The sequence below is a fragment of the Phalangium opilio genome, unplaced genomic scaffold, assembly GCF_054372755.1.
Source record: "Phalangium opilio isolate 3A_F unplaced genomic scaffold, DU_Popi_V2 ptg000082l_1, whole genome shotgun sequence".
Lineage (NCBI taxonomy): Eukaryota > Metazoa > Arthropoda > Arachnida > Opiliones > Phalangiidae > Phalangium > Phalangium opilio.
The window spans coordinates 696732-718929 of NW_028324189.1; the positions used below are offsets into that span (position 1 = coordinate 696732).

Consider the following 22198-nt stretch of genomic DNA (forward strand, 5'->3'; position numbering starts at 1 on the left):
GCGCGGCTCTTTGATCTCTAAGGACTGTGGGACAGGGACTGGGACCCAAATTAACTTCGCCTTCAGGGACATGACATTCTTTGATACGGTTAACCTATGATCAATGGACTACAAATAACTCAGTCTCAAGCGTGTTTAGTTTCCATTAATGGCTGGCACGAATTGCCGAAAGTAATTGTAACCTCAGACTCGAGTGAGTGTTAAATGCTTGAGACGAGTCACGTGACGTAGCAGTGCCTCTATAATTAATTGAAGTTAAGCAACGTAAAATGTTTTGTGCAATTGCAATAGCAATTAAAATAGAAAGTTATTTCGACTCTCGACACTTGATAAAGTGATTTCTCGTAAAATCAGCACTAATTTGTTTTCAGTTTAGTTGTTTGTCACTTCTTGCTAAAGCTAATGAGTAAAGAAAACAAATGCAATGTGGGCAAGGGGAAAAGTTTTCACTTTGCAGAATTGCAAAGAGGGTATATATTTGGCGTCCCAATGGGCAGCGCAACCCAAGATTAGTGAGAATTCAGCACGATTTACTTAAAAGGATAATTTTGTAAGCCTTTGAGTAATAGCAGCATCGTTTTAAACTTTAGTTTCTGTGTAATGAAGGGAATAAAACATCAAAGAGACAATAAAGGAGAAAGAAGAAACTAGAACACGACTAGACTCTTTATAAAAGGGGGGATCGTCTGCTTGAACCATTTTTTAAATTCAATTAGGGGGGTTACTGGTCCTTTATCTATGACGTTTCACCCGCGTCACTTCATGACAAGCTCTCAGTAACCAGTGACATACTTATGGAGCATATCTCATGAACTTATGGTCTAGGTAAGTATTTAAATCGGTACTTATAAAACGGTGTATTTTGGTAATAGTGGGTGTAGTAAGTCGAAATTGAAAAGAGACGACGATACCCTAGGGTCTTATAAAAACATTGAATGGAGCAAAATCAAGAAATGATGAGTGTCGAGAGAAAAAATATGATTGCCAAAAACCTACCAAAAGAAAAAACCTCGGTTTTCATTTTACGAGTCCGCTGGTTGTTAGGAAGTTCCCCAGGGTCACCAGAAAATACCCCCCCCCCCTTTTTTTTTGGTTGTCTTACTAGCAGGGCAAATGACGTGGAGGTCTTTCCAGTATAACAAATATTTTTGGATGTATTTATATAAAAATAAAGATGTGGGTTTTTTTTTAATAAACCTCATTACTAGCTAAGCTACTAAGCGTTGCACGTGGTGTTTTAAGGGATGGGTTTCATTTTAAGGGATGGGTTTCCTGTGTACGTAGACATAAAACACTAAATAATGTTAGAGGTCACCTGTATATAATATCCGGTAGGCCCTTGTAGATATGACTCGTGGGTTGTGAACAGACTAAATATAACACGTTATACACTTAATCAAGAGGTACTTACAATTACCGTTCCACTGTGTCCAACGTTGAAGGCTTGTAGTAAGTACCCCATCATATTCCAGACAAAACGATAAAAATTCCTTCACGTTTTCTCGTCTTTTGTCTTAATGAACGCGGCGCGCGTTAAATAATGAGTCATCTTCGCCCGTCAAAAATTTTCGCCAGACTGAAACAGTAGTTTCAGGGGTAATATCACGTGACTTCCCGACTAAAAAAACCCTAAAAAATTAATTCCGTTTTCCGATCAGCTCGCGGCTGAAATCTGCCACCATGGAGTAATATTACAGGAGACTTAGAGGCAATTAGCGCGATTTTATGGAATAATTCTTTTCACTACAATAAAAAATTAAAAATACTCCCTGGAAAAAGCCTATCGTATATTCAGCGAGAGGTAATGAAATGGTCTTATCCGTGTGCCTGTTGTTATAGTAAGAAATAGTACCAAATAAAACACATGATATATTTATTTGTGTTTAGAAATAGTAATTATGGGTATATATTCACCATATTTTTATAAGCATTCATCGTCAATTTACTTTTTTTCACCTATATATATATATAATTTGTTCATATAATTAAGTATTTTTTTAAATAATATTTTTACAAATTAATAAATAAATTAATAAAAATTAAACTTAAAATTTTAATTTTGTATAAAATATGATCGTGCGGCGTTACACTTATATTAATGCGCACGGTTATGTCGTCATCATGTTTTTATATCCCCGAATTTTTAGGCCCTGAAAAAAATTCCCTAAAATGAAATTAACCTTTGTATAATAAAGAATTTAACATAATTTGTTTATATACATTCTGATTTCATTTCGTAGGCCTCAATTTCGATATATATATAATTTAAATTTTAACTGGAATGTTCGATCATTGCGCACATATTTGTTTTCCCCCATTTTCATAATTTATAATATATAGATATATATGATTAAATATTTTTACACATTCAAGTAACGTAAACTTTAAATTAAAACGTGTTATATATTGATATAATATTATATATATTATCAGAAGTTGATAATGAATAGTCTTGAAGGGGAAGTGTGAATTTTTTTATTTGTGATAGGTCGTCATAGTTTCGAGTTCTAACCAATAACTTGGGGGTGATCAGAAAAACACTGAATACTTCCCACAATGATAAACATTATCGACTTCTGACAATTTTAATTTTAACATATAGTCAAATTGAAGCGCACTTAATTATAGAGAAATTAACGTTAATTACGTGCACCAGATCATGGATATAAGTAATATAATAAACGATCCTGAATTTAATATTAATAACAAAAAAATTAATTATAACTTATTACAACTAATTTAAATATTTTGATTATGTAAATTATCGTATTTCACCGCACTATACATATATATTAACGATCATTTGGCATCCATTTTTTTTAATATTTTCGACACTTTTATATATTAATTTTTGTAATTGTTACCGGACTAGATTAGTGTTTTACCTAATAATTAGTTTCTTTTTTTTCAGTGATAAAATATTTTTTTAAAAATATAAATTTATGTGGTTAGAGAAGACTATTTTGCAAAAAAATACAGAAACGATTAAGTTTTTACTAATTTTAGTCCATTCTCTTAGCCATCCATATATGTCCTTTATTTTTTTGTCTCTTAAGATGCGGTAAAGGGTAATAGATAAGCGGAATAACTTAAGACAGAGTAGGAAACGAAAATACGTCACCCAAAGTGTTACCGCCTTTAAGCTCTATCGATTTTTCTCGATGTTACGTATATAGAATCGTCCGCGGAGGAAAAATGGATACACAAGGCTTAATACCGTCCGTATCTCAGGCACCGCGATCCTTACAGCTTATCTAGAATTCAAGCTCGTGAAATTATATACGGTACGATGGTTTAACCATGGAGATTCCCAAAATATTATCAGACTCGTCTCTTGGAAAGTGAACTAACTACCTTTGGTGTAGACAGTTCAAAACCCAGAGGTGATTAGGGGAAATCCATTCACGTAGTACACCTCTTGAACCCTCACCTACTGCATGCGCTTAATAAAGCTCTTACCATTTGATTTTTGTTACTAACCAAAGGGTTAACAAACCATAACTGTGCATTGAAAAACCTAATCGTCTACTGTTTGTTTTTGAAACTAAAAAAGTTGAAGAGTACACGTGTTGTTCTGTTAACTTCCTCTCCCATAGTCTGGTCTTTTTTGATACTCCATGGTTTAATAATAATCAAAGCTTTTTCTACAAAGGGATGTTCTGTGGCTTGTATACAGGTGCGTCCCTTTTACCATGCATAGAGGGGTGGTGGCTAGCTGCTATGTCACAGCTAACCAACAGCGCCCTATACTAACTATGACCCTTAACCTAGCAGCAAGTCTCAAGTGGGGAGAGAACTTGCAAACTCTACGCAGAATAAAGGGGTATGTTGCCTGGTTTTTCAACGGGACCCTCTTGCTCCTACCCAACATAAACATAACTTCACGCGAAGCTAACTGTACCCAATGTTACGAAATAAAATGGTACAGTTTCAAGTATATTCAAAATAACACAAGTCAGCGGTACCTACTGTTTAAAGTCAGCGCTTTTCAAATCTTGCACAAACTAAGAATGTTTCACTGTTGTCAGGTTATGTGGTTTCACTGTATATTGGGTTGTCTGAAGTATTCCATACACTGCCTTTAAGTATTCCCCTTGTATCCAGAGGAACGAAGATTTTCTTTTGTTTTAACACATTGTTTTTGGTTGGAAGTACACTTAAGAGTTAGATAGTCATTCCGTTAAAAGGTTTGTGACAGTTGAAAGTCATCGTCTAATAATCTTCGTCGGTTGGCCTTTCTGGACTTGCTTTGCACCGTATCATTGTTGATGGCGCGTTTGTTAACCAGCGAACGAACCACGTCTAAATGATGGCGGATGTACTCGACATCGGGATGGTAATCGGAGGCTTTGGTGAAACACTGTTCCGCGTCATCCAAGTTACCTTTCTCCAGTATTACGACGCACAAGTTATGTCGAGCGTGGACGTTGTACGGATCCAGGACTAGTAGTTTTTCGTAGCACTGAAATGTTTCAAGTTCAGAAAACATAGAGACGAAGGTCAATTTTGAACCAAAATCCGTTTGTGAAAATCGTTAAAAAATACATGGTTTTCAGACTAGGAGGATTGATACCGCTTACACCAGGATGCGAGGCTACTAGGTAGTGCACTTTGTCTACCAAATAACATAGACTCCTGCTGTAAGTTGTATCAATTAGAAATGGGTAGTACATACCCTTTGGGCCTTTTCCAAGTTTTTAACGAAAGTAAAATAGAGATCACCCAATAATAGCAGGCCTTTATTATGATCCGGATGATACTGTTTAATATTTAATCTCGATTAAAAATAAATACTAGGGAGTTTAAATTAATATTTATAAAATCATTTAGTTAAGTAAGTATTGTAAAATAATAATTATATTATATTTATAACTAACTCTAATTAAATAATGATAAAATGGGTATTTTCGCTTACATTTAATAGATGTTTAACAATAAGCAACGCTTCGGCGTTTCTATCTTGCTCGGAGAGCAGCAAGGCTAGATTATACAAAGCGCTTCGAAATTTGGGTTGAATCTATAAATATATCAAAAAAGAGAATAAAAATATTATGAAAAATCGAAGATACACGAGTGTAATAACAAAGTGCGCTGTCGTCCGGCTCGGAGTTAATAATAATCTTAGCTTAGGGTTCATTTGGCTCGAGCACAGAGAAAGAGAGAGAGAGAGAGTGGAATAGGGGAGCGGGAGTGGTAACGTTAAACGAGAGTTCCTTCTTCTTGAAATATCGCTTCCAAGAAAAAGTAATAAGAAAGAGGAAAAGGAAGAATATACCTCTATCGCTTTTCTAAACCATTTTTCCGCCGCTGGTTTATCTTTGTTTTCCAAAGACGACATGCCCAGTCGGAAATATAGAGTTTCATTTTGTCTGCCTCTGGAAGCGGCTTCCTCCAACCTGTCCGGCCGTCCCCGAAAACAGCACCCGGTGACAAAAATGAGAGCCAGAAGAAGAAAAAGATGAAGAACCAAAAAGGCAAATGGAAGAAATGATCAGGGGATATTTGGCAAAAGATAATATTAGATTGGGGAAAACATTTTCTTTTTCGCGTATGTACATATTTTGTCGACCTATATACCGAGTATTCACACACTGTCCCTATGGTATAACAGATTTTTCTTAAAAGATATATTCAAAGGTTCACGTTACCAACGCCAAATTTAAATTACATCTTTAGAAAACTCGATTCTATCGGGATTACAGCGTGATACTCGTGGGAATTTTATCAATTCGATCGGATCTGACGCTCGAATTACTCAAAAACCAAAGTTAAAAATAGTTCTATCAAAAAAGTAATGACAATGTAGACAAAATATCTTAAATTTAAACATATTAAACACTTGTTTAGGCGAAAATGACGTCACCTGAACACAACACGAGTATCATCTCCCTTAATTTATACGTATGCAGGCTTATATAAAAACACCCTGTATACAGGGGGTTATACCCGTCTATCGCCGTTCTCCGCGAAGATACATCACCCCCATACACTAGGGACGAAGAGACAAGCATTTTTATCCTTAAAAATATACGTTTACAAGATAGCTCTAGATAGCTATTCGTTTCTCGTATTTTTGATAGATGAAAAAATACTCGAATTCGAATTTAAAACTGCTTCCGCGCGTCGGCCCCGAGTTTAACAAATAATCAATACTAGAACTTGAAAGTGGTATACAGCAGCTATAGGGCGAAGTGGCCGGGTTGAGTGGGTGGAGTGTATGAGGCAAAGAATACCACCACCACTACCACCATCACGCGCCAGAGATGGATATTTTCGTTCAACTGATCCGAATGATGACCTATTTATCTTTCAGATCTCTACTTTTCCGCGCCCGAGAGAGAGAGGAAATTAATAAATTGGAGCGGAAAATTCAACGAAGACGAGAGGTTTTCTAATATTCTACCGAAAATCAGGAATAACGCGTCGGCGTCGTATATTAAGAAGGGGTTATAAGGGATGCAAAATTTACTGACCTTTTAATCGCAATTTGTTTGGCCGAAGGAGAACGAGATTTTTGAACGAAGAGAACCAAGTTTAATATAGAGTTCTATATCAAGCGGAAAACGTAAAGCGGAAACGTTTCGAATGGATTATTTAAATTTAAGGTAATAAGTTATTAAAGAGAGAATAGAGCTCGCTTAATTAAACTATTCTTATATATTTATATAAGTAATTCATTTAGAACGAAAGGAAGTTATTGATCGATTTGAAAGTATAATCGAATATTGAGATCTAGTGTTTCACTTAACTTCCGTTAAATATAGCGATAGGAATGAAATTAAAGTTTACAAATTAACACCAAAGGCAAATTGAAATATTAGAAAATTGATATACAAGTGCATCGTGAAATCTCTAGATACCTTTGGTTGACCAATCAGCGCTTTACTTTTTAATATCATTCCGTTGTTTATTTCTATTCGCCAATTTCAAATACTTTTAGGCCAATTTCAAATACTTTTAGGCCAATTTCAAATACTTTTAGGCCAATTACAAATAATTTAGAAAACACGTTCCTGAGATCATATTTAAGGGAAGCTTTAGCTCTCTATTGTTTACAACGTTGTTTTGCAACAACAAATAAAAGTTAGGGCGGCTAGCTTCATTTTCTCTTTTTATTAATGAAATAGGTGGAAATTGGTTCGTACTTCGTGATTTGGGTCGATATCTAGGGCTTTGGTAAAACAGGACAGAGCTTCTTCATTCTTACCGGTATCTAAGAGCACCAAACCGTACTATAAAGGAAGTTAATACATCCTGGGATTAATAAGAAGCCTTTTATATAAAATTATAGAAATTTCTAACATTGTTATACAAATCCGCGTTGCTTTCTTCGGTACGTAAAGCTTCGGCGTACATCGCCTTGGCCTCGTTTGTTCTACGGAGTTAATTACAGACTTAATTATTTAATTGCTAGTAATTGTATCGCGTTTACGTTTAATTTACCCTAATGTAAGCTAGCATTAATGGAAAAGTCTAGGTAACATAAAATTATACCTTAAAAGAATAACCTTTTTCTAAACCAATGACAACGCAGTAGTCCTTGATTATTTTTAAGACTAATTAAATGTACTAATTATCATATTATAATAAGAGATAATTTATTTTAATTTTAATATTTAATTCCATTTATATTTTGAAAAGGCATTTTTAAGGTATAACGATATGGTACCTGACCTTTTGATTTAATAGTTCTATATAGAAATATGGTTCAATGAACTACGCAAAAAAAACCAATCGAAGTTTGTTCAAGTTTCGACACCGAAAGTGTGAAGTAAATGAACTAGAAATAGTTATAAAAAGAATGAAAAATAAAAATGAGATTTACTTGTTCATTTGCTGCAGTACTTGGCCTTTACTAATAAATGCATCCATATAATCGGATTTCAATTGTAGCGCCTCGCCAATGACCTATAGAACGGAACGGAACGAAAGAGAAAAGAAATGACTTTAGATATTTTTCAAACTTTTGCTTCCTGCATGCGAGGGTAATGGTTCGTATAAGATAATATCTCATTTTTCCCCTACACTGATGCCACTTTTTCCGAGGAGGGTTACCAATTTATAAAGATACTCTCTAAAAGCTTCACGCACGAGGGATAGAACACTATAACCACAAATTTAGCTCAATATCTATAAGATGTTCCCTCGGATGTTCCAACTATATTATAACAGCAATACATATAATTCATCTAATTGGCATTTTCTGGGCCTTTCTGCTTGAACTAAAGGGGAGGAGACGTAGAAACAGTCACCCCTGACGCTAAACCGAATGTATTTGAACTTAGAAGCCAGTGCAGTTGTAGTGCAAGTGAATAATATCCGACCCCTCATTCGTTATAAAGCTACTGTACGCGTTAGTATAGTTTTTAAACGCACCACTGCTTCTTTACTCTACCTTTTAATTTACTAATGGACTCTATGGTTTTTATTTCTCAAACGATTTTTTTTGTCCGTTGCTATCAAGCTTAAGTGATATATGAAACCCTTTTTCTCTCGCTACCCGATATCAAAAATAACCAACCGAATTAAAATTATTCCAAAAAGCAGTACAATGTTAATTAAGAGATGAGAATTCCTTTCAAATAAATTGACTAAAATTCTTCAAAGGTCTCGAAATAGAAAATTAAAAAAAAAATATAAACTAAAACCCCAAATCAAAAGCCAACATTGTAATTTTAGTTTTTATGTCCAATTAAGCTCTTCCATTTTTGAAATTAAAACTTTGATGGAAAAACATCACGGAATTAATTAAATTGTACCAGAATTCTACATTTTTTTACTCATTTAAGGTTTGTACCAAAAATTTCCCAATGAAGGAGCATTTTTTAACGGACGACCCCTTAAATTTAATTAACACCCTGTATAGTTAGTTCCAGTATCGTATTTATCATTTCACAAATACAACAGGATTCCAACACCACGTGATTTTACGTTACACGCGGTTATCTATATATATTCACATGTCTAATATCATATATTGGTGGTATACACGTACAACTATACAATAATATCAAATTGGCAATCAACCGGCCGGATCAGTATACGATTAAAGGCAAGTATCGCGGTGTAGATAAAGGGTAACCTAATCGAACCTTGATATCGTTATCCGGCGCGGGTGTTGAGACCAACCGGGGTTAGCTTAGCTTATTGGAATCGAAGCTAGCCGATGGTGTATAGAGTAATTAAACGTGAAACTATAACTCACCTTATCGGCCTCGTTGAGTCGGCTTTGGTTTCGGGCAATGACGGTGGCCAAATTCAAGAATACTTGAAGGTGACTAGTCGTCAAACGCAGGTCTAATGGTAACGGCTCTTGAGAGTTTGAAAATAATTTTTTTGCCTGTTTCAAGAAAGATTGTTCAAATTTAGTTACAGATTTTAGTCGCGCAGGCTGGACTGACCAACGGTCAATATCAATTCCCCAGAGCGGGATAAAAAAAACAGGGCTATGGGGTCAACCATTCTTTGGATCATAATTTTCATGTTATTTATCGAATTTTATTAAAGATTTTTTTAGTAACTTTGAAACATAATATTACGCTAAAACCTTCAACTATAGCAGAAGGCGATAATAGAAGAAGTATGACACTCTGTACCCCCTTAATAGTTATGCAACATGTTTCTTCCCAGGTTCACCCTTACCGGTCATCAAATTTCAGATGGGCATCGCACCATGATAGAGTTAATTCTATAACTGTTTGGTACTAAATCCTCAGAAATCAACCCACACACCTTGATTGTCTTGACGTGTTACAAAAATCCACAAGCGCATGTGTCTTGACAAATAATTAAGCGCTACCTAATAGAGTAATGATGAGGGAACTATTTATCGCGTATTTGATTCGGTTTAGTAACCTTGCTCCAAATGTTAAGGGATGTTGGGAAGAATCATGCTACAATTGTGGTACACTTCTCTTGAAGAGAAGTATTATATACTTCTGACTAACAGGAAATGTGACGCCAGGTTGACTGGCTACGTCACATAAATAAGCAAAATAATGAGTTTGTTATCAGTTACGTAGTTATGTAGATTATAGACCAGATGGTCAGAGAGGGATCATTTTAAAAAACCTTTGGGAATACTTTCACCGGTGCGGTGCGCGGTTCCAGCCCATTATATTTAATGGTTTAGTTGATACGAAAATACATTCAGGAACCGCCCTCGACGAAACACTTCCTCTCCCCCAAAAAAACAATGAAATTGAAAATATATAAGTAGAGATGAAGATCGAGGCTTACTTTTAAAAACATTTCTTCCGCTTCTTTATGGCGCCCTAAGAACGACAGCGTTCTACCACTGTAAAGGTAACTTCTAATATCGTCTGGTTGAAGGCTGAAAAAACATACGTAATAGCGAGATCATAAAATTATTCAATATACTTCCCAAAGTACCCTAAATTTTCTTGATATACATTGTATTTCATTTACTACAAAAGGCTTAAGTTATTGGTTGGTGTAAAACATATTTTTTCTATGTTCTAAACTTTGTTTAATATCTGGAGTTCTGTTTTATGTAGGAGCGAATATTTATTAGCAATTTTATCTTTAACATTCCCAAGGCATTTAAATGTATTTGCTAAATAACTAGCTTCATTTGATATAGACAGAAGGCAATTTAATCAATTTAATTTTTTAAAGGTTTGAGTTTAAAATTATCCGAACACACATGACCCCAAAATTAATAACTTTCCAAAAACGTAATTATCACGAGCTCTCTGAAAGTTTCGAGACGTAGGCTTAGGTATCAGAACCAAAATAAATAAAATAAAAGGTTTTTGCAAAACAATTGAACATTTTGAAAGTAAATTCAACTTTCTTCTACCGTTTAAATTGAATAAAAAAAATCAAAATAGGCGTAATATCCCAGTAGTAAACTGCCTCTTTTATGTTATAAACCAGCAGCCCAAGGGTTAGATTTAATCTAGATTATTTTCTGAAGAAGTAGGTAGTGAAAGAAAGAGAAGATATAAATATAACTACTTATTATTTACCTCATGCTGCGTTTGTAATAAAGTAGGGCTTCTTCGTGTCTGCCAAAACCCTCCAACGATTTCCCGTAGTTGTTCAACAGTTTCGGGTTCTTCTTATTTACGGATATACCAGATTCGAATAGAGATTGGTCCGATTTCCTAAGAGAGAGCGAAAGAGAGAGAAAGAGAAAAAATTTCCAAACGATCGAAATAAATAAATCGAAAATGCGACCGCCTTCCTGTCCCTGAAGTATACAGGGTGTTTCTGATAGGTCTGGGATTTATTAAGGGCCATTTTGAGTCGAAAATGTAACTTCTATCTCCATTTTGCCACAAGGGACACTGTTTTCGAGTTATGATTTGAAGGTTTTAGGGATAACCCCTTAATTAAAATAGAAATCATTGTCTAAATCAGTTTCTTAATTAAATTTAAGGGGTCATCCTTAAAATACTTTGGATAGTCTTAACTTGAAAACCCGGACAGCAAAATGGAGATAAAAGTTAAATTTTCGACTCAAAATCGATTTTCCAAAGAACATCCCCCTTAATTTCTGACAGACTTATCAGAAACACCCTGTATAAGATCCGAGGATTATAAATAATTCCAATCACGTATAGAACCAGCCAGGGATAGACCAAACAAAATAAAATTTCGGAATTGTAGAAAAAGAGAGTGATGTTTGAAGTGGAGCGTCGGGGTATAGCATTGCCACAAGGGATCTAATGTTAGTTCTTGTAAACCTTAAACTAATTTAGTGGTCCTTTGAAATTGAGATGACGCGACAGACTTTGCGTGACATTGCAGATTTTGTTTAATTTTCTTTTTCTACTTCAGAATTTTAGACCGAAACACCGTTCATATAATTATAAAACCAACTTTAGTTGGTTACCAAACACACGTACGCAATTCCGCAACCGCAATAAAAAATTTATACGTAATAAAAAATATATATGGTAATAACATCGTTATATATTGTATAAATAATTTTTCAACTTCCGATCATATATAAGAACATTATTTAGGCGGAATAGTTTACTTAAAATTCTATAAAAAAAAGTATAATAGTTAATTGAGTATTTAATTACTTTGTCATATTCTTTAATTTATGCAAAAGATTAAAACAATACGCTTCGTTTCGTTTTTAGCTATAATAAAACTGAGAACCAAAAAAATATAAGAAGAAAAATGAGAAGAAAAAAAATATTCTAGATATTAATTCGAGATGCCATTAAGAAAAAGCAATCCCCTAAAATATCTCATTTCCTAGTAATTTCTTCTCCCAAAGGTTCGCCGAATAAACTAAGCTAATGATCCAGTCATTATACCGAGGAAATGTAGGGTTGCAATATAAATAGGGGGGACGACATGAAATTGGAACCACGAATCTACCTAAGCTACCGCATTTTTATTTTTCAGAAATTGTTGGGAGTCGGCACGGATGGCAGGCTCAGAATGAGAATAATATCGTCGTTTTAAAATAATGTACTTCATTTTCTTTGTTAACAAAAGGATTTAATATATAGCGAGACCATAAGTTTATAATAAGATGCGTTCCTTAACTAAGACACTACTACTTGGTAATGCTAGAGACTTACAGCTCTAGCTAGTTCGAGAACGACGGAAGATAGAATTGAAGTCCTACACTGGGTTAGTTTTGCAGTCCACCTTAGTATTTAGTCTGCATTACTAAGCCTTTGATAGTGCCTCACCAGGCATCGCTTTACCTCGAATCTATGACCTACCTCATTCACTTCAAAATTACAAGCTCCAGTTTCTAAGTTACCAGTGACAAACTTATGGTGAACATATCTTATGAACTTATGGCGAGAGCAAATAAACGCAAGGAGTGTGTAACAGAATATTGGTAAGAGGTAACTGAGGAGTGATTGGTTTAAAATGATGCGTCTAGACGTTTATGTAGACGTTTATTGGTCAGTTTCAGCAAATTTTCTAATACTATGCGATGAAATATTCTTTCTCTGAACCACGCGCAGAGATGACTCATTCTCATCGCGCCTAAGGGTTAAGAAACCATTTTCAAAGAAATGAACACATATACTTTCCCGAAATGTACGATATGTCTGGCACATCTTGTTAGTTTCAACGCGACTATCTAGAATTATACCCAGGTATTATAATTTTTTCTTTCTTTTCTTTTTTTCAGTGGAAAACTCTTGGTTGAAGGAAAATTAAGAGGGCACAACGAACCTGGAGAGTTTTAAACGACGTGTTTAACGGGGGGCGTTAGACTGTGTAGTAATTATTGTCACAGATTCTAGGCCGGGTCATTAATTTTAAACTTCCTGGACAAAGGTATATATATACGACAAAAGAACAGCGGGAACCGCGAGCTAGGGTTTTAAAAATGAGCGTGCACTCACCAGTCCTGGTTCCTGTGAATAGTCTTAAGGGATAGGCACAATAATAGGAAGACCATTTGAACTTGAAGGTGATTCTTTCTGAAAAGATATAAATGAGGACAATTTTTGTAGTTTTGCACGACTTAATCTTTCTCCTATTCCAACTTAATCTTAGACTTTTATAATTACAAAACTACATTTGTACTCCTTTCGAAAAGATACGCCATTTTTAAAATTTATTCCACGAGTTATATGCCTATAATTTGAAAATAATTAGGGGGCGTTTACACTTTCAAAACAAGCCTCGGTTTTCCTGAAACGTTTTCATTATTAAGGTACTACCTAAATTAACATGGTTAAAACTGTCTTACTAATTTTAAAACATTATAGGTTATAATTATACGCTCAGCTTCATAGGTCTGTAATTTAGTATACCTATTTTTACATCGGCAGTATCGCGGTTTCCATTCGAAATAAGCGTTGGTATTGGCCTAACAATAAATAAGTTATGTGGGTACTAACCTTTGATAATTCACAAGTTGAACATATCCATAGGCAACGATAACGCAGAATCCCATACTTGGTAAATAGAGCACCCTTTCTGCTACCACAAATCCCACATTAAAAAAAAGATTGGACGCTGGTATAAAGGGTAATACCATCATCGATAGACCCTAAAGATTAAGACAAAAAATGCGTTAATGTTACGCGCGGTTCCTGTCCTGGTAGACCAAATTTCCTGTTGGCTAGAAGACAGCAACCTGATCACCTCCCAAAATTACCTAAATGTAACCTAGCCCAAGCAAAATCAAAGTCTATCTCAAATCTAACGTAACCCTAACAGTACTTTAGTCTAACTCAAACCTAATCTAAGATTTACTCAAGCTTAACTCTATGAATACTGTGGGAGAATGAGGTCAAGTTGCCCTTTTAATGCCCTCCCTCTATCTTAATGATCCAAGACGACTTAGGGTGGTTAATTATTTGTGTAATTACCATAGTAATGATGAGGCACTGTTTTTCTTGTTTCTTGTTTTGAGGCGCGGGGAAGAGCGTTCTCCACGCGAGGCAGCCTAAGGCAACGTATAAGGTCAAGGTGGCGAGGTTACGAGGATCTTTAAAACCCTGTATTAAGGGTACAGTCCCCATGGTCCAATCGCAACACAATGACGATGGAAATAATAGTAGCCAAGAGTTTAAGGCCAGAAGAAAATTGTAAGTCAGTGGTCGAGTCGGTAAAGGACTCATTTTAGCAGGGTTGTCAAATCTGTCACGAAGTTTTTAATATGTAAAGTAAATAAGTGAGTTTTCGAGTATTGTACAACAATGGACTCGTAAATATAGGGGGGGGGCTTCGTCGTTAAGTAAATATTATACTAATTTAATAAATCAAATGTCTCAAGAATTCTCTAATGCGCCACTTAAAATGCGCGGATTTTGAATATTTAATCGGATTATATCCAAGAACGTAATTGAATTCGTAGCTTATAGATTAGGCGTCCATTGCGAAAGGGTTAAGTGTCTTGAACGCCAAAGTTAAGTAAGTACCCGGTTCATTTTCAAAAGGGGGTAACCCTTATTTGACATTCAAGATTGTTAGCGATAATTACCTGCTGAAAACAGGTAGTTTAAACCCCATTATCCAAGCTCTAATCCATAGAGTAACAATTACTCCAGTCACTAATACAACTAGTCTCGCTACAGTCGCTAAATAGTATGTCTGTTGTTCTTCTACGGTTTGGGTAATCCATGATTTTTTTCTTCGATTCTTTTTAAAGTTTAAAAAAAGAGTCGATTAGAACACATCAATATGCTAATTTTTTTAAGGGTTCGCTCCATCGAGTGCAAAAGAGTGGTTGGTGTAACTCCTTTGTCTTTCACTAAACCTTTATAGTTTTTGCAACCAATTTGCACTTTAAAAAATAAATAAAATTTCTATTCACCCAATTGGCGATCTGTAGGTTTCATTACCACCCATTTGTCCCCCCCCCCAATTTAAATTCTCCCAATTGTCGGACACCCAATTGTCTATACAAAATGTCTTTCAACCAGTTGTCGAAGACCCGATGAACTTTTGCACTCGTAGAAAGATTGGGGCAAAACTTCTAGGTAGAAAAACGTACCTTTCTGTAAAAAGAAATTTCGTAAACCGCGCACACTGGCAAAACGGTTAAACATTGTTCTTTGCACAAAGTTCCTAGGCTAGCTAACGTTACTACTACGCAGGTTTGCCAAACACCTGAACCCAAATACAAAGCCAAAAATAAATAATTTAGCTTCAGAGTGTGTGGTTTTATTTATTTTTCTATTACCTCTTATTTTTTTCGTTACTATATGTGTATCGCGCGTTAAGAAAAGAAAATCTCACCTGCTTCCTTTGTCTTAGCCGTTTTTCGTACGTAATATATCAAGGCACTCAGATAAAACAGAGCTGATAAAACCTCCGAACGACCCACAATGCTAGTTACCTAAAAAGCAATAATCTTAAATGGCAGAGGGCTACTTCTCCTCCTTCCTTCTTTTGTTTAGGACTATTATCCCCGATGCGCTTTTTCGAGATAGGCACTTTGGAGGATTTTCTTTTGCATAAAGAATACAATGAAATAAATCGTAATACTTACAGCGTCCGTGTGGATCGGATGTACAGCGAATAATATTGCAGCAATAAAACTTGCTTTTGCTGGTAGGAACAATGAGCAGCACCTAAAAATAAACGACCTAAATTTAAAACCGTTTTGCGCAATCGTTAAATTTGAAGCTTTCAGAAAAAGAAATGTATTTATATGTATAAAAGCGTGTTCTTCGACCTCACGAGCAACAGAATGTATTCACTAATCACGCGACATTACTGTATCAATTGCTAATTGAATTTCAAAATTCAAAAACAAAGGCTTATCACGAAGCACGTGATATTGGAGATGAAGAGACCAGTTTTGAAAAAATCTTAATTAGTCCGGAATAATGCAAATATACGCTAAATAAAAGTTACGTTTAAAGTTTCAAAACTAAATTATATTAATCTTGCAATTACTAATATAATTTTAACGCATTCAAATATAATAAAACAATTAAAATATTAGACAGTTTAATAATTTAATTTAAAAACGAGTATGAAACCGTTAAACTATTTGCTAATATGTTTGCATTATGAACTCTGGCCCTGGCCCTAACCCTGGGTCATTTCTAGATAAACTAGTAGCCATACGTTTTCACGATGGCATTCCATATTTCCTATATGCTCCATTAAGAATATGGTAATGTCAAAAGTGGCAGAACGTGTAACAATCATAATCCATTTGGGGCCCAAAAACTATACTATAAAGTTATATTCGCAATAAAAAATAATACGAAAGTATAGGTATATCTTACCTATATAGAAGAAAGCTAACTATGCAATGAAGGATAACGTTAACCAAATGGTAGCCGAATGGGTCCAGTCCGTGTAACGCAAAGTTAAGACGAAATGTTAGAGTACATAAGGGACGGTAGGACTTGTGGCTTTCCTCCTAATATCAAAGAGAACCAGAGAGAAAGAGAGAGGAGAGGAGAAAAAGCTATAGGCGTTAGAGAAAACTCGCCACAATATTTCCGAGGTGTTAACCACACATGTGTACACTTCCGTTTTTAGACTTTGAATTTTTTTGAAAATAAGATCCGTTTGTTTCCTAAGATGGGCGTGGTCCAAATCGGTCTCTTATTCATTCCCACTTTCTTTAATAATATAAATTCCTGGTCTAATACAAAGTGTAAGATAGCACTAGCGAACACGAGTTGCAAAGGAAGGTACATGGTCAATTGTACAAAATCTTCGGTGGTTAGCACCTCGATATTATATTCCTTGGCTAGTCCTTGGCCAGCTTTAGTATATAAGGAGCGTAAAAATGAAAGGTGGTATACCTTGCGTATCGGGGTCCCCCAGAAGTCGTTAAGGAAGAGATTAATGACGGAGCTGCGCGTACGAATGTCTTTATTCTCCTTAATGGCCACAACATCGTCAAAAACTAACCCGCAGAAGAGAGCGTTATAGTAGCAAGCAAAGGCCGAAGTGACGATGGCCGCCGAATGCAAAGTGGACTTGCTCAGCGTCAGGGGCAATGGGAGGTTCTTCCTGGCCTTGCTCATAGCCGAGGACGCTCGCTCTCGGATGTCGTCCATCGGTAGGCCGAATAAACGTCCAGTTAAGTCCATCAATCAAATACCTGGATGTCTGTTAAATATATTAAAATTTTAATTAAACAGGTTTGAAATGAAACAAACAAAAGATCAAGTATATTATTTAATTCAAAAACCAATCATACGGAGTGTTTTGATCTCGCCTGATTCTTGTCTTAAGGCACGCGCCAAATGTCATCTACTCTAAAGGCAATTTGAAAGAAAATGTCTAACTTTGTGATATCACTATATTTACCACTCACAGCTTTTAAAGAAAGCATTTTAGTATCTCTTTAATTACACGCTACATTGGTTACTTTTTATGCTTATGTAACTTTTGATTGAAGCGTGCTCGAGGGACTCACTAAAGTAAATATGACAAGGGAATTACAAGTTAGGCCTAATGACTTTTACCAGACGCAATCAGCTACCTCGCTCGTGTGCTTTTGTTTTTCGAATAATTACAACCAAAAACAAAGTAGAATTTTGCGCTTTGAACGCTTGATTAAATAAAGTAATTATGCATGAGATATAATTATTAAAATAATTGCCATTTGCCCTAAAATTATCTAGGCGACAATAAATATTAGATTACATTTTAATCCAATATAATCGCTAAATTTGGGAAATATGGTTCCGCAGGTGAATGAATATTGAATAAATTGAAGCGGTCTAGACAATATTGATCTAGACAAACGAAATGCTGACGTAGTCTAATTGACCTTAACATACTAAAGAACAGGTATCCTATATAGGAGAAATATTACCGCAGTCAACTTGAAACCGCATAAAAATAAACTTTGAAAGCATATCACAATAACATTTGTATCGTGTTCACCCTCATAACATTTCAGTAAAATTAAGTGGCCAATAGGTAAGTATGTTCTGGGTTAATTGTCAAATTAATTAAAATACAAATTCCTCTTTTTCCTAATTAACATTCTTAAAGTGACTGGCGCGTTTCATAGTAGGTAGGTAATTAGAAATTAAGTGTATCTCGCAGTTTCTAATCCCTACAGGCAATGGAATTTTTAGGCTTAACGAGACATTAGACTGCAGTTTTACCGGTGCCATAGGCTACATCTACCAATATGAAAATTCTTTCCATTCCCTAGCTGTCTCGGATACGATCCTTTTAAGTCATCTCATCAAAAGTAGTCGAGTATAATGTCACTTTGATCTCTTTCATTAAGAACAAGCGACTAACTAAAAGTTTCTTTCGTAATCCAGAAGCGTCTTAGCGAAACCACGCGAAAAGCAATATACTTTCGCCGCTGACACAAACACACTATCTTCCTTCAACCCCCCAACCCGTAACCCTCCTTTTTTGTCTTTGAATTTACTTGGCTCATCGAGAAGTTCATGTCTTGAAGTAAAGAATTGACTACACTCGGTAATTTTGCAGTCCATCTAGTCCTATTTAGTCTGTACTAAGCCTTTGACAGCGCCTCAACAGGCCTCCCTCGCTTTACCTCGAATCTATGACCTACCTCACTCACTTCATGACAAGCTCCAGTTTGTAACCAGTGACAAACTTATGGAACATATCTTATGTTCAATCTTACGTGCGAAACGCGTTGCAGGCGCCTCAAGCGACGTACTTCTGGTGTACACGTAAAGTAAGGAGCTTGACTTGAGGGTAACCGGAGAGAAAAAGGGTCGAAAGAATGCGAAAAGAGATCTATTTACTAAGAGAAAATTTTCACTTTCACGCTTTTCGGAGTTGCTCGGAGCCGCGAGGCAACGAATCTCTGTCTCGAGCGACTAGCGGCTATAATAATCATCCATTTGGGCGAGAGGTGTATCGCGTGTCACTTAAGCCTGACGCGCAATTAACCATAATGTATGCCTTTTCGCTTCTTCGACGCTACGCACTCTCTCTACATAGACAAACATCTAACCGCGCATGATAAAGCGAGTACAACGGCCCCTGCCCGCGTCGAAATTCGGAGGGGAGAAATGAATACTCATACAAGCATACATATATCTTGAAAAAAAATAATTGATTGATATTTTTGCTCGCCTTGAATAAACTGCCAGGCGAAAGGGGTTGCTTGTTTGTTTAGTAGAAACCGTCCTCAACAATTTAATTTGCATTTAAAAAACTTCATTTCGTTATTTTTGTTAATGCCGAATCGGTGTTTACAGTAAACTTGTACTTTTTAAAGAGCTTTATTTGTCAATTCAATTAAACAAAATCTAAAAAGTTCAATAAAATCTTATTCAAAATAATGTTTAAGTTGGAGTGAAAAGCAAAATCAAGTGATTTTTTACGGATTCTCGTACTAATTTTAAGACCTATCTGCATAGTGAAACATCCAGGAAATACCAAAAAAGAATGATTTTAAATTCCAATTAGTTCATGAAAAGAATTCATGGAAAATTTAAAATTAACACCTCCAAGCAATTGCGTAACGCCCTGCCTTCTGGTTTTAAAATCATTCGGAGGTATTTCACGCAGATTGATCTTGAATCGATAAAAAAATCACTTGATTTTCCTTTTCAAGTATCTCCCTAGCTAAGAGAAAGCTAGCTGAATCTATACAAGGCATGCAACTGTAAACGCGTGGTCTTCTATCATTGACTCCATGGCAACTGCAACTTCAGAGGAAACCAAGCGAATCTTTAACATAAAGCATAATCTAGGATTCTCCGTAAATATAACGCATTAAGGCGGAAGGAAAGAGGTATATTAATCCCGTTGGTATCAAAAGTGTTGGCTGACGAGTGAGTGCCGCGTGGTGATTTTCGGAGGAGAGTTAGGGGCCAGTGTCGGTGGTCTTTCCATCCTATCAACTAGACCTCCTCTCTCAATGTTCTTGATCTAGAGCTAGTCGTATCTCGGAAACATGGCCGGAATTAACCCTCGCATAATTCCCCGCCTTCTTCTTAATCCTCCTTGATTAGTCCACCCTACTCTGGGGTCGCTTCGACACGACATCCCCCCTGAACTAGGACTAGGGGTTAGGGTTAGGGTCTCTAGGGCTTGGGTCATTCCCGGAAAACTCTCTCAGAAAATTGGCGTGGATTAACCAGCCTCCAAAATTACTTTCCTTGGTAATTGCGACGCGATCGGACATATAGATATCCCTTCTCCTATACGACCAAGATAAAGTCTGGATTTCCACAATGTTTCACCGACGCATTATACCTAAATGAATTTATTAAATATTACCGTGTTTATTTAACCGTAAGTTAAAGCCTGACAATTAGCACTTATCTTATTCGGCTAAAATATACTTAGAAGACTCGAATAAATTAACGATAACACCGCGTAAAACATTTCAGTAACTCTGGAATTAACTCTCGAAATCATAATCTCTTTCAATTTAGGTCAGAACCGAAAGATAAAAAATTTACTTTTAGTAATCATCATTAGAAACCAATACCGTTAAGACAAAAAGTCTATTACACATTTGTTACATTATTTGGAACTTCTCCAAACCAAAGACGAAGCAATTGCAATTATTTATACTTTGCACGTGATGATATTTCAAGGTCAAAGAGTAGATCTTCGCTCGTGCCAAAATTTCAAGGTCAGATAGTTCTAGCTTTGCACGTGCTAATATTTCAAGGTCATTTAGTATTTAATATCTATAAAAATTGGTTTCGAATGAATTTTTGTTAATAAAATTTTTCATTTTGAAATTTCGTCGAATTAAATGACTGCTTTGGATGAATTATTAAAGGATTCGTGACTTTGTTTTTAAATGCTACTCAATTTCTTACAAATGACCTTTAGAAATTTATGCAGAAACGTTTATAGCACTTAACGCGTAGTATTGTTTGAAGAACTATATATTAGGTTCATTAGAGGTACAATCGCGCGTTACAAATTACAATTACAACCATAATCGAGTGACGTAAGTAAGTATTCCTCGGGCTGTAAGGAAAATTTCATTTTACCACTAAGAAACGTTTCAGCAAACAATTACACGAAAATGCTTTCCCTCGATCATAACTAACACTGAAAGCTTTCGACACTTAACGTATAAAATCTCGATCACAAATTCGTTCCGCTTCCTCCCTTTTTTTTCACAACGCTCATAGATATAAGAAATAAATTATATTAAATCAAATTTGAATAAAAATAATTAAAATGTATCACAGTTGTCGATTTTCTAACATCTTTGCAAATTTCTGTTTTTGTGAGCAAACGAAATTTGTGAATAACATTTTAAAGAAGACTTTTGAACTGATGATCCTCTCAGGTTTTTAATAACGAAACACCTGATTTTATTTTATTATTTTTTTTTGATAAAATATTTAGCACTATAATTGATAAACAAACCTGTTCATCACAGACGTGTACACTTTTTGATTATAAAAATTACTTAATGAGTTATAAATTACATTCATTAACCTAATTAAATATACACCCAAAATATGAGTGCAAAACATGAACTACAACTCTAGTTCCCCATTAGTTAGGCGTCTTTCCAATTAATGTCACGTGCAATATGACATCCCCACTTTCAGATACGCATCAAAAGGCTTTACATATTTTGCCTAAATAGAGAATTATACCTCGGTATTAACGAGTGCATGTCTAAAATAAAACCACTAACGCATTTCACGGTATTACTGCTACATAAATAATAGTGTTACACCCATGTTTATATAGTTTTGTCAATGCCATAACGACAAAGTTCGTAGTAGCACGAAAAGAGGGGTATACAACAAACCAAATTTTATACGTAAAGACAAATATGACA

At 35.5% G+C, this 22198-nt stretch overlaps 1 protein-coding gene across 12 annotated transcripts in view; it reads right to left on the bottom strand.

The window, feature by feature from the left end:
* Positions 1-1856: 1856 nt before the first annotated feature.
* The window catches only part of LOC149650696 (protein O-mannosyl-transferase Tmtc3-like), a 53636-nt gene continuing 33294 nt past the window's right edge, over positions 1857-22198 (bottom strand). For 8 of the 12 annotated variants that reach the window (XM_089847307.1, XM_089847306.1, XM_089847301.1 and 5 more), the window contains 20 exons: positions 17229-17538; positions 16701-16837; positions 15953-16034; positions 15700-15799; positions 15455-15570; positions 14942-15099; positions 14328-14598; positions 13854-14005; positions 13353-13430; positions 10992-11129; positions 10240-10333; positions 9206-9340; positions 7826-7908; positions 7303-7375; positions 7146-7232; positions 6474-6547; positions 5276-5396; positions 4916-5017; positions 4676-4759; positions 1857-4462 (listed from right to left, as the gene is read on the bottom strand). In XM_089847307.1, coding sequence (XP_089703433.1) covers positions 4181-4462; positions 4676-4759; positions 4916-5017; positions 5276-5396; positions 6474-6547; positions 7146-7232; positions 7303-7375; positions 7826-7908; positions 9206-9340; positions 10240-10333; positions 10992-11129; positions 13353-13430; positions 13854-14005; positions 14328-14598; positions 14942-15099; positions 15455-15570; positions 15700-15799; positions 15953-16034; positions 16701-16837; positions 17229-17519 — 2658 coding nt within the window. In that variant the 5' untranslated portion in view covers positions 17520-17538 and the 3' untranslated portion in view covers positions 1857-4180. Of the gene's footprint in view, positions 4463-4675; positions 4760-4915; positions 5018-5275; positions 5397-6473; positions 6548-7145; positions 7233-7302; positions 7376-7825; positions 7909-9205; positions 9341-10239; positions 10334-10991; positions 11130-13352; positions 13431-13853; positions 14006-14327; positions 14599-14941; positions 15100-15454; positions 15571-15699; positions 15800-15952; positions 16035-16700; positions 16838-17228; positions 21627-22198 lie in introns of those variants that run through there. The other 4 variants (XM_089847300.1, XM_089847297.1, XM_089847305.1 and 1 more) reach the window with 4 other exon arrangements.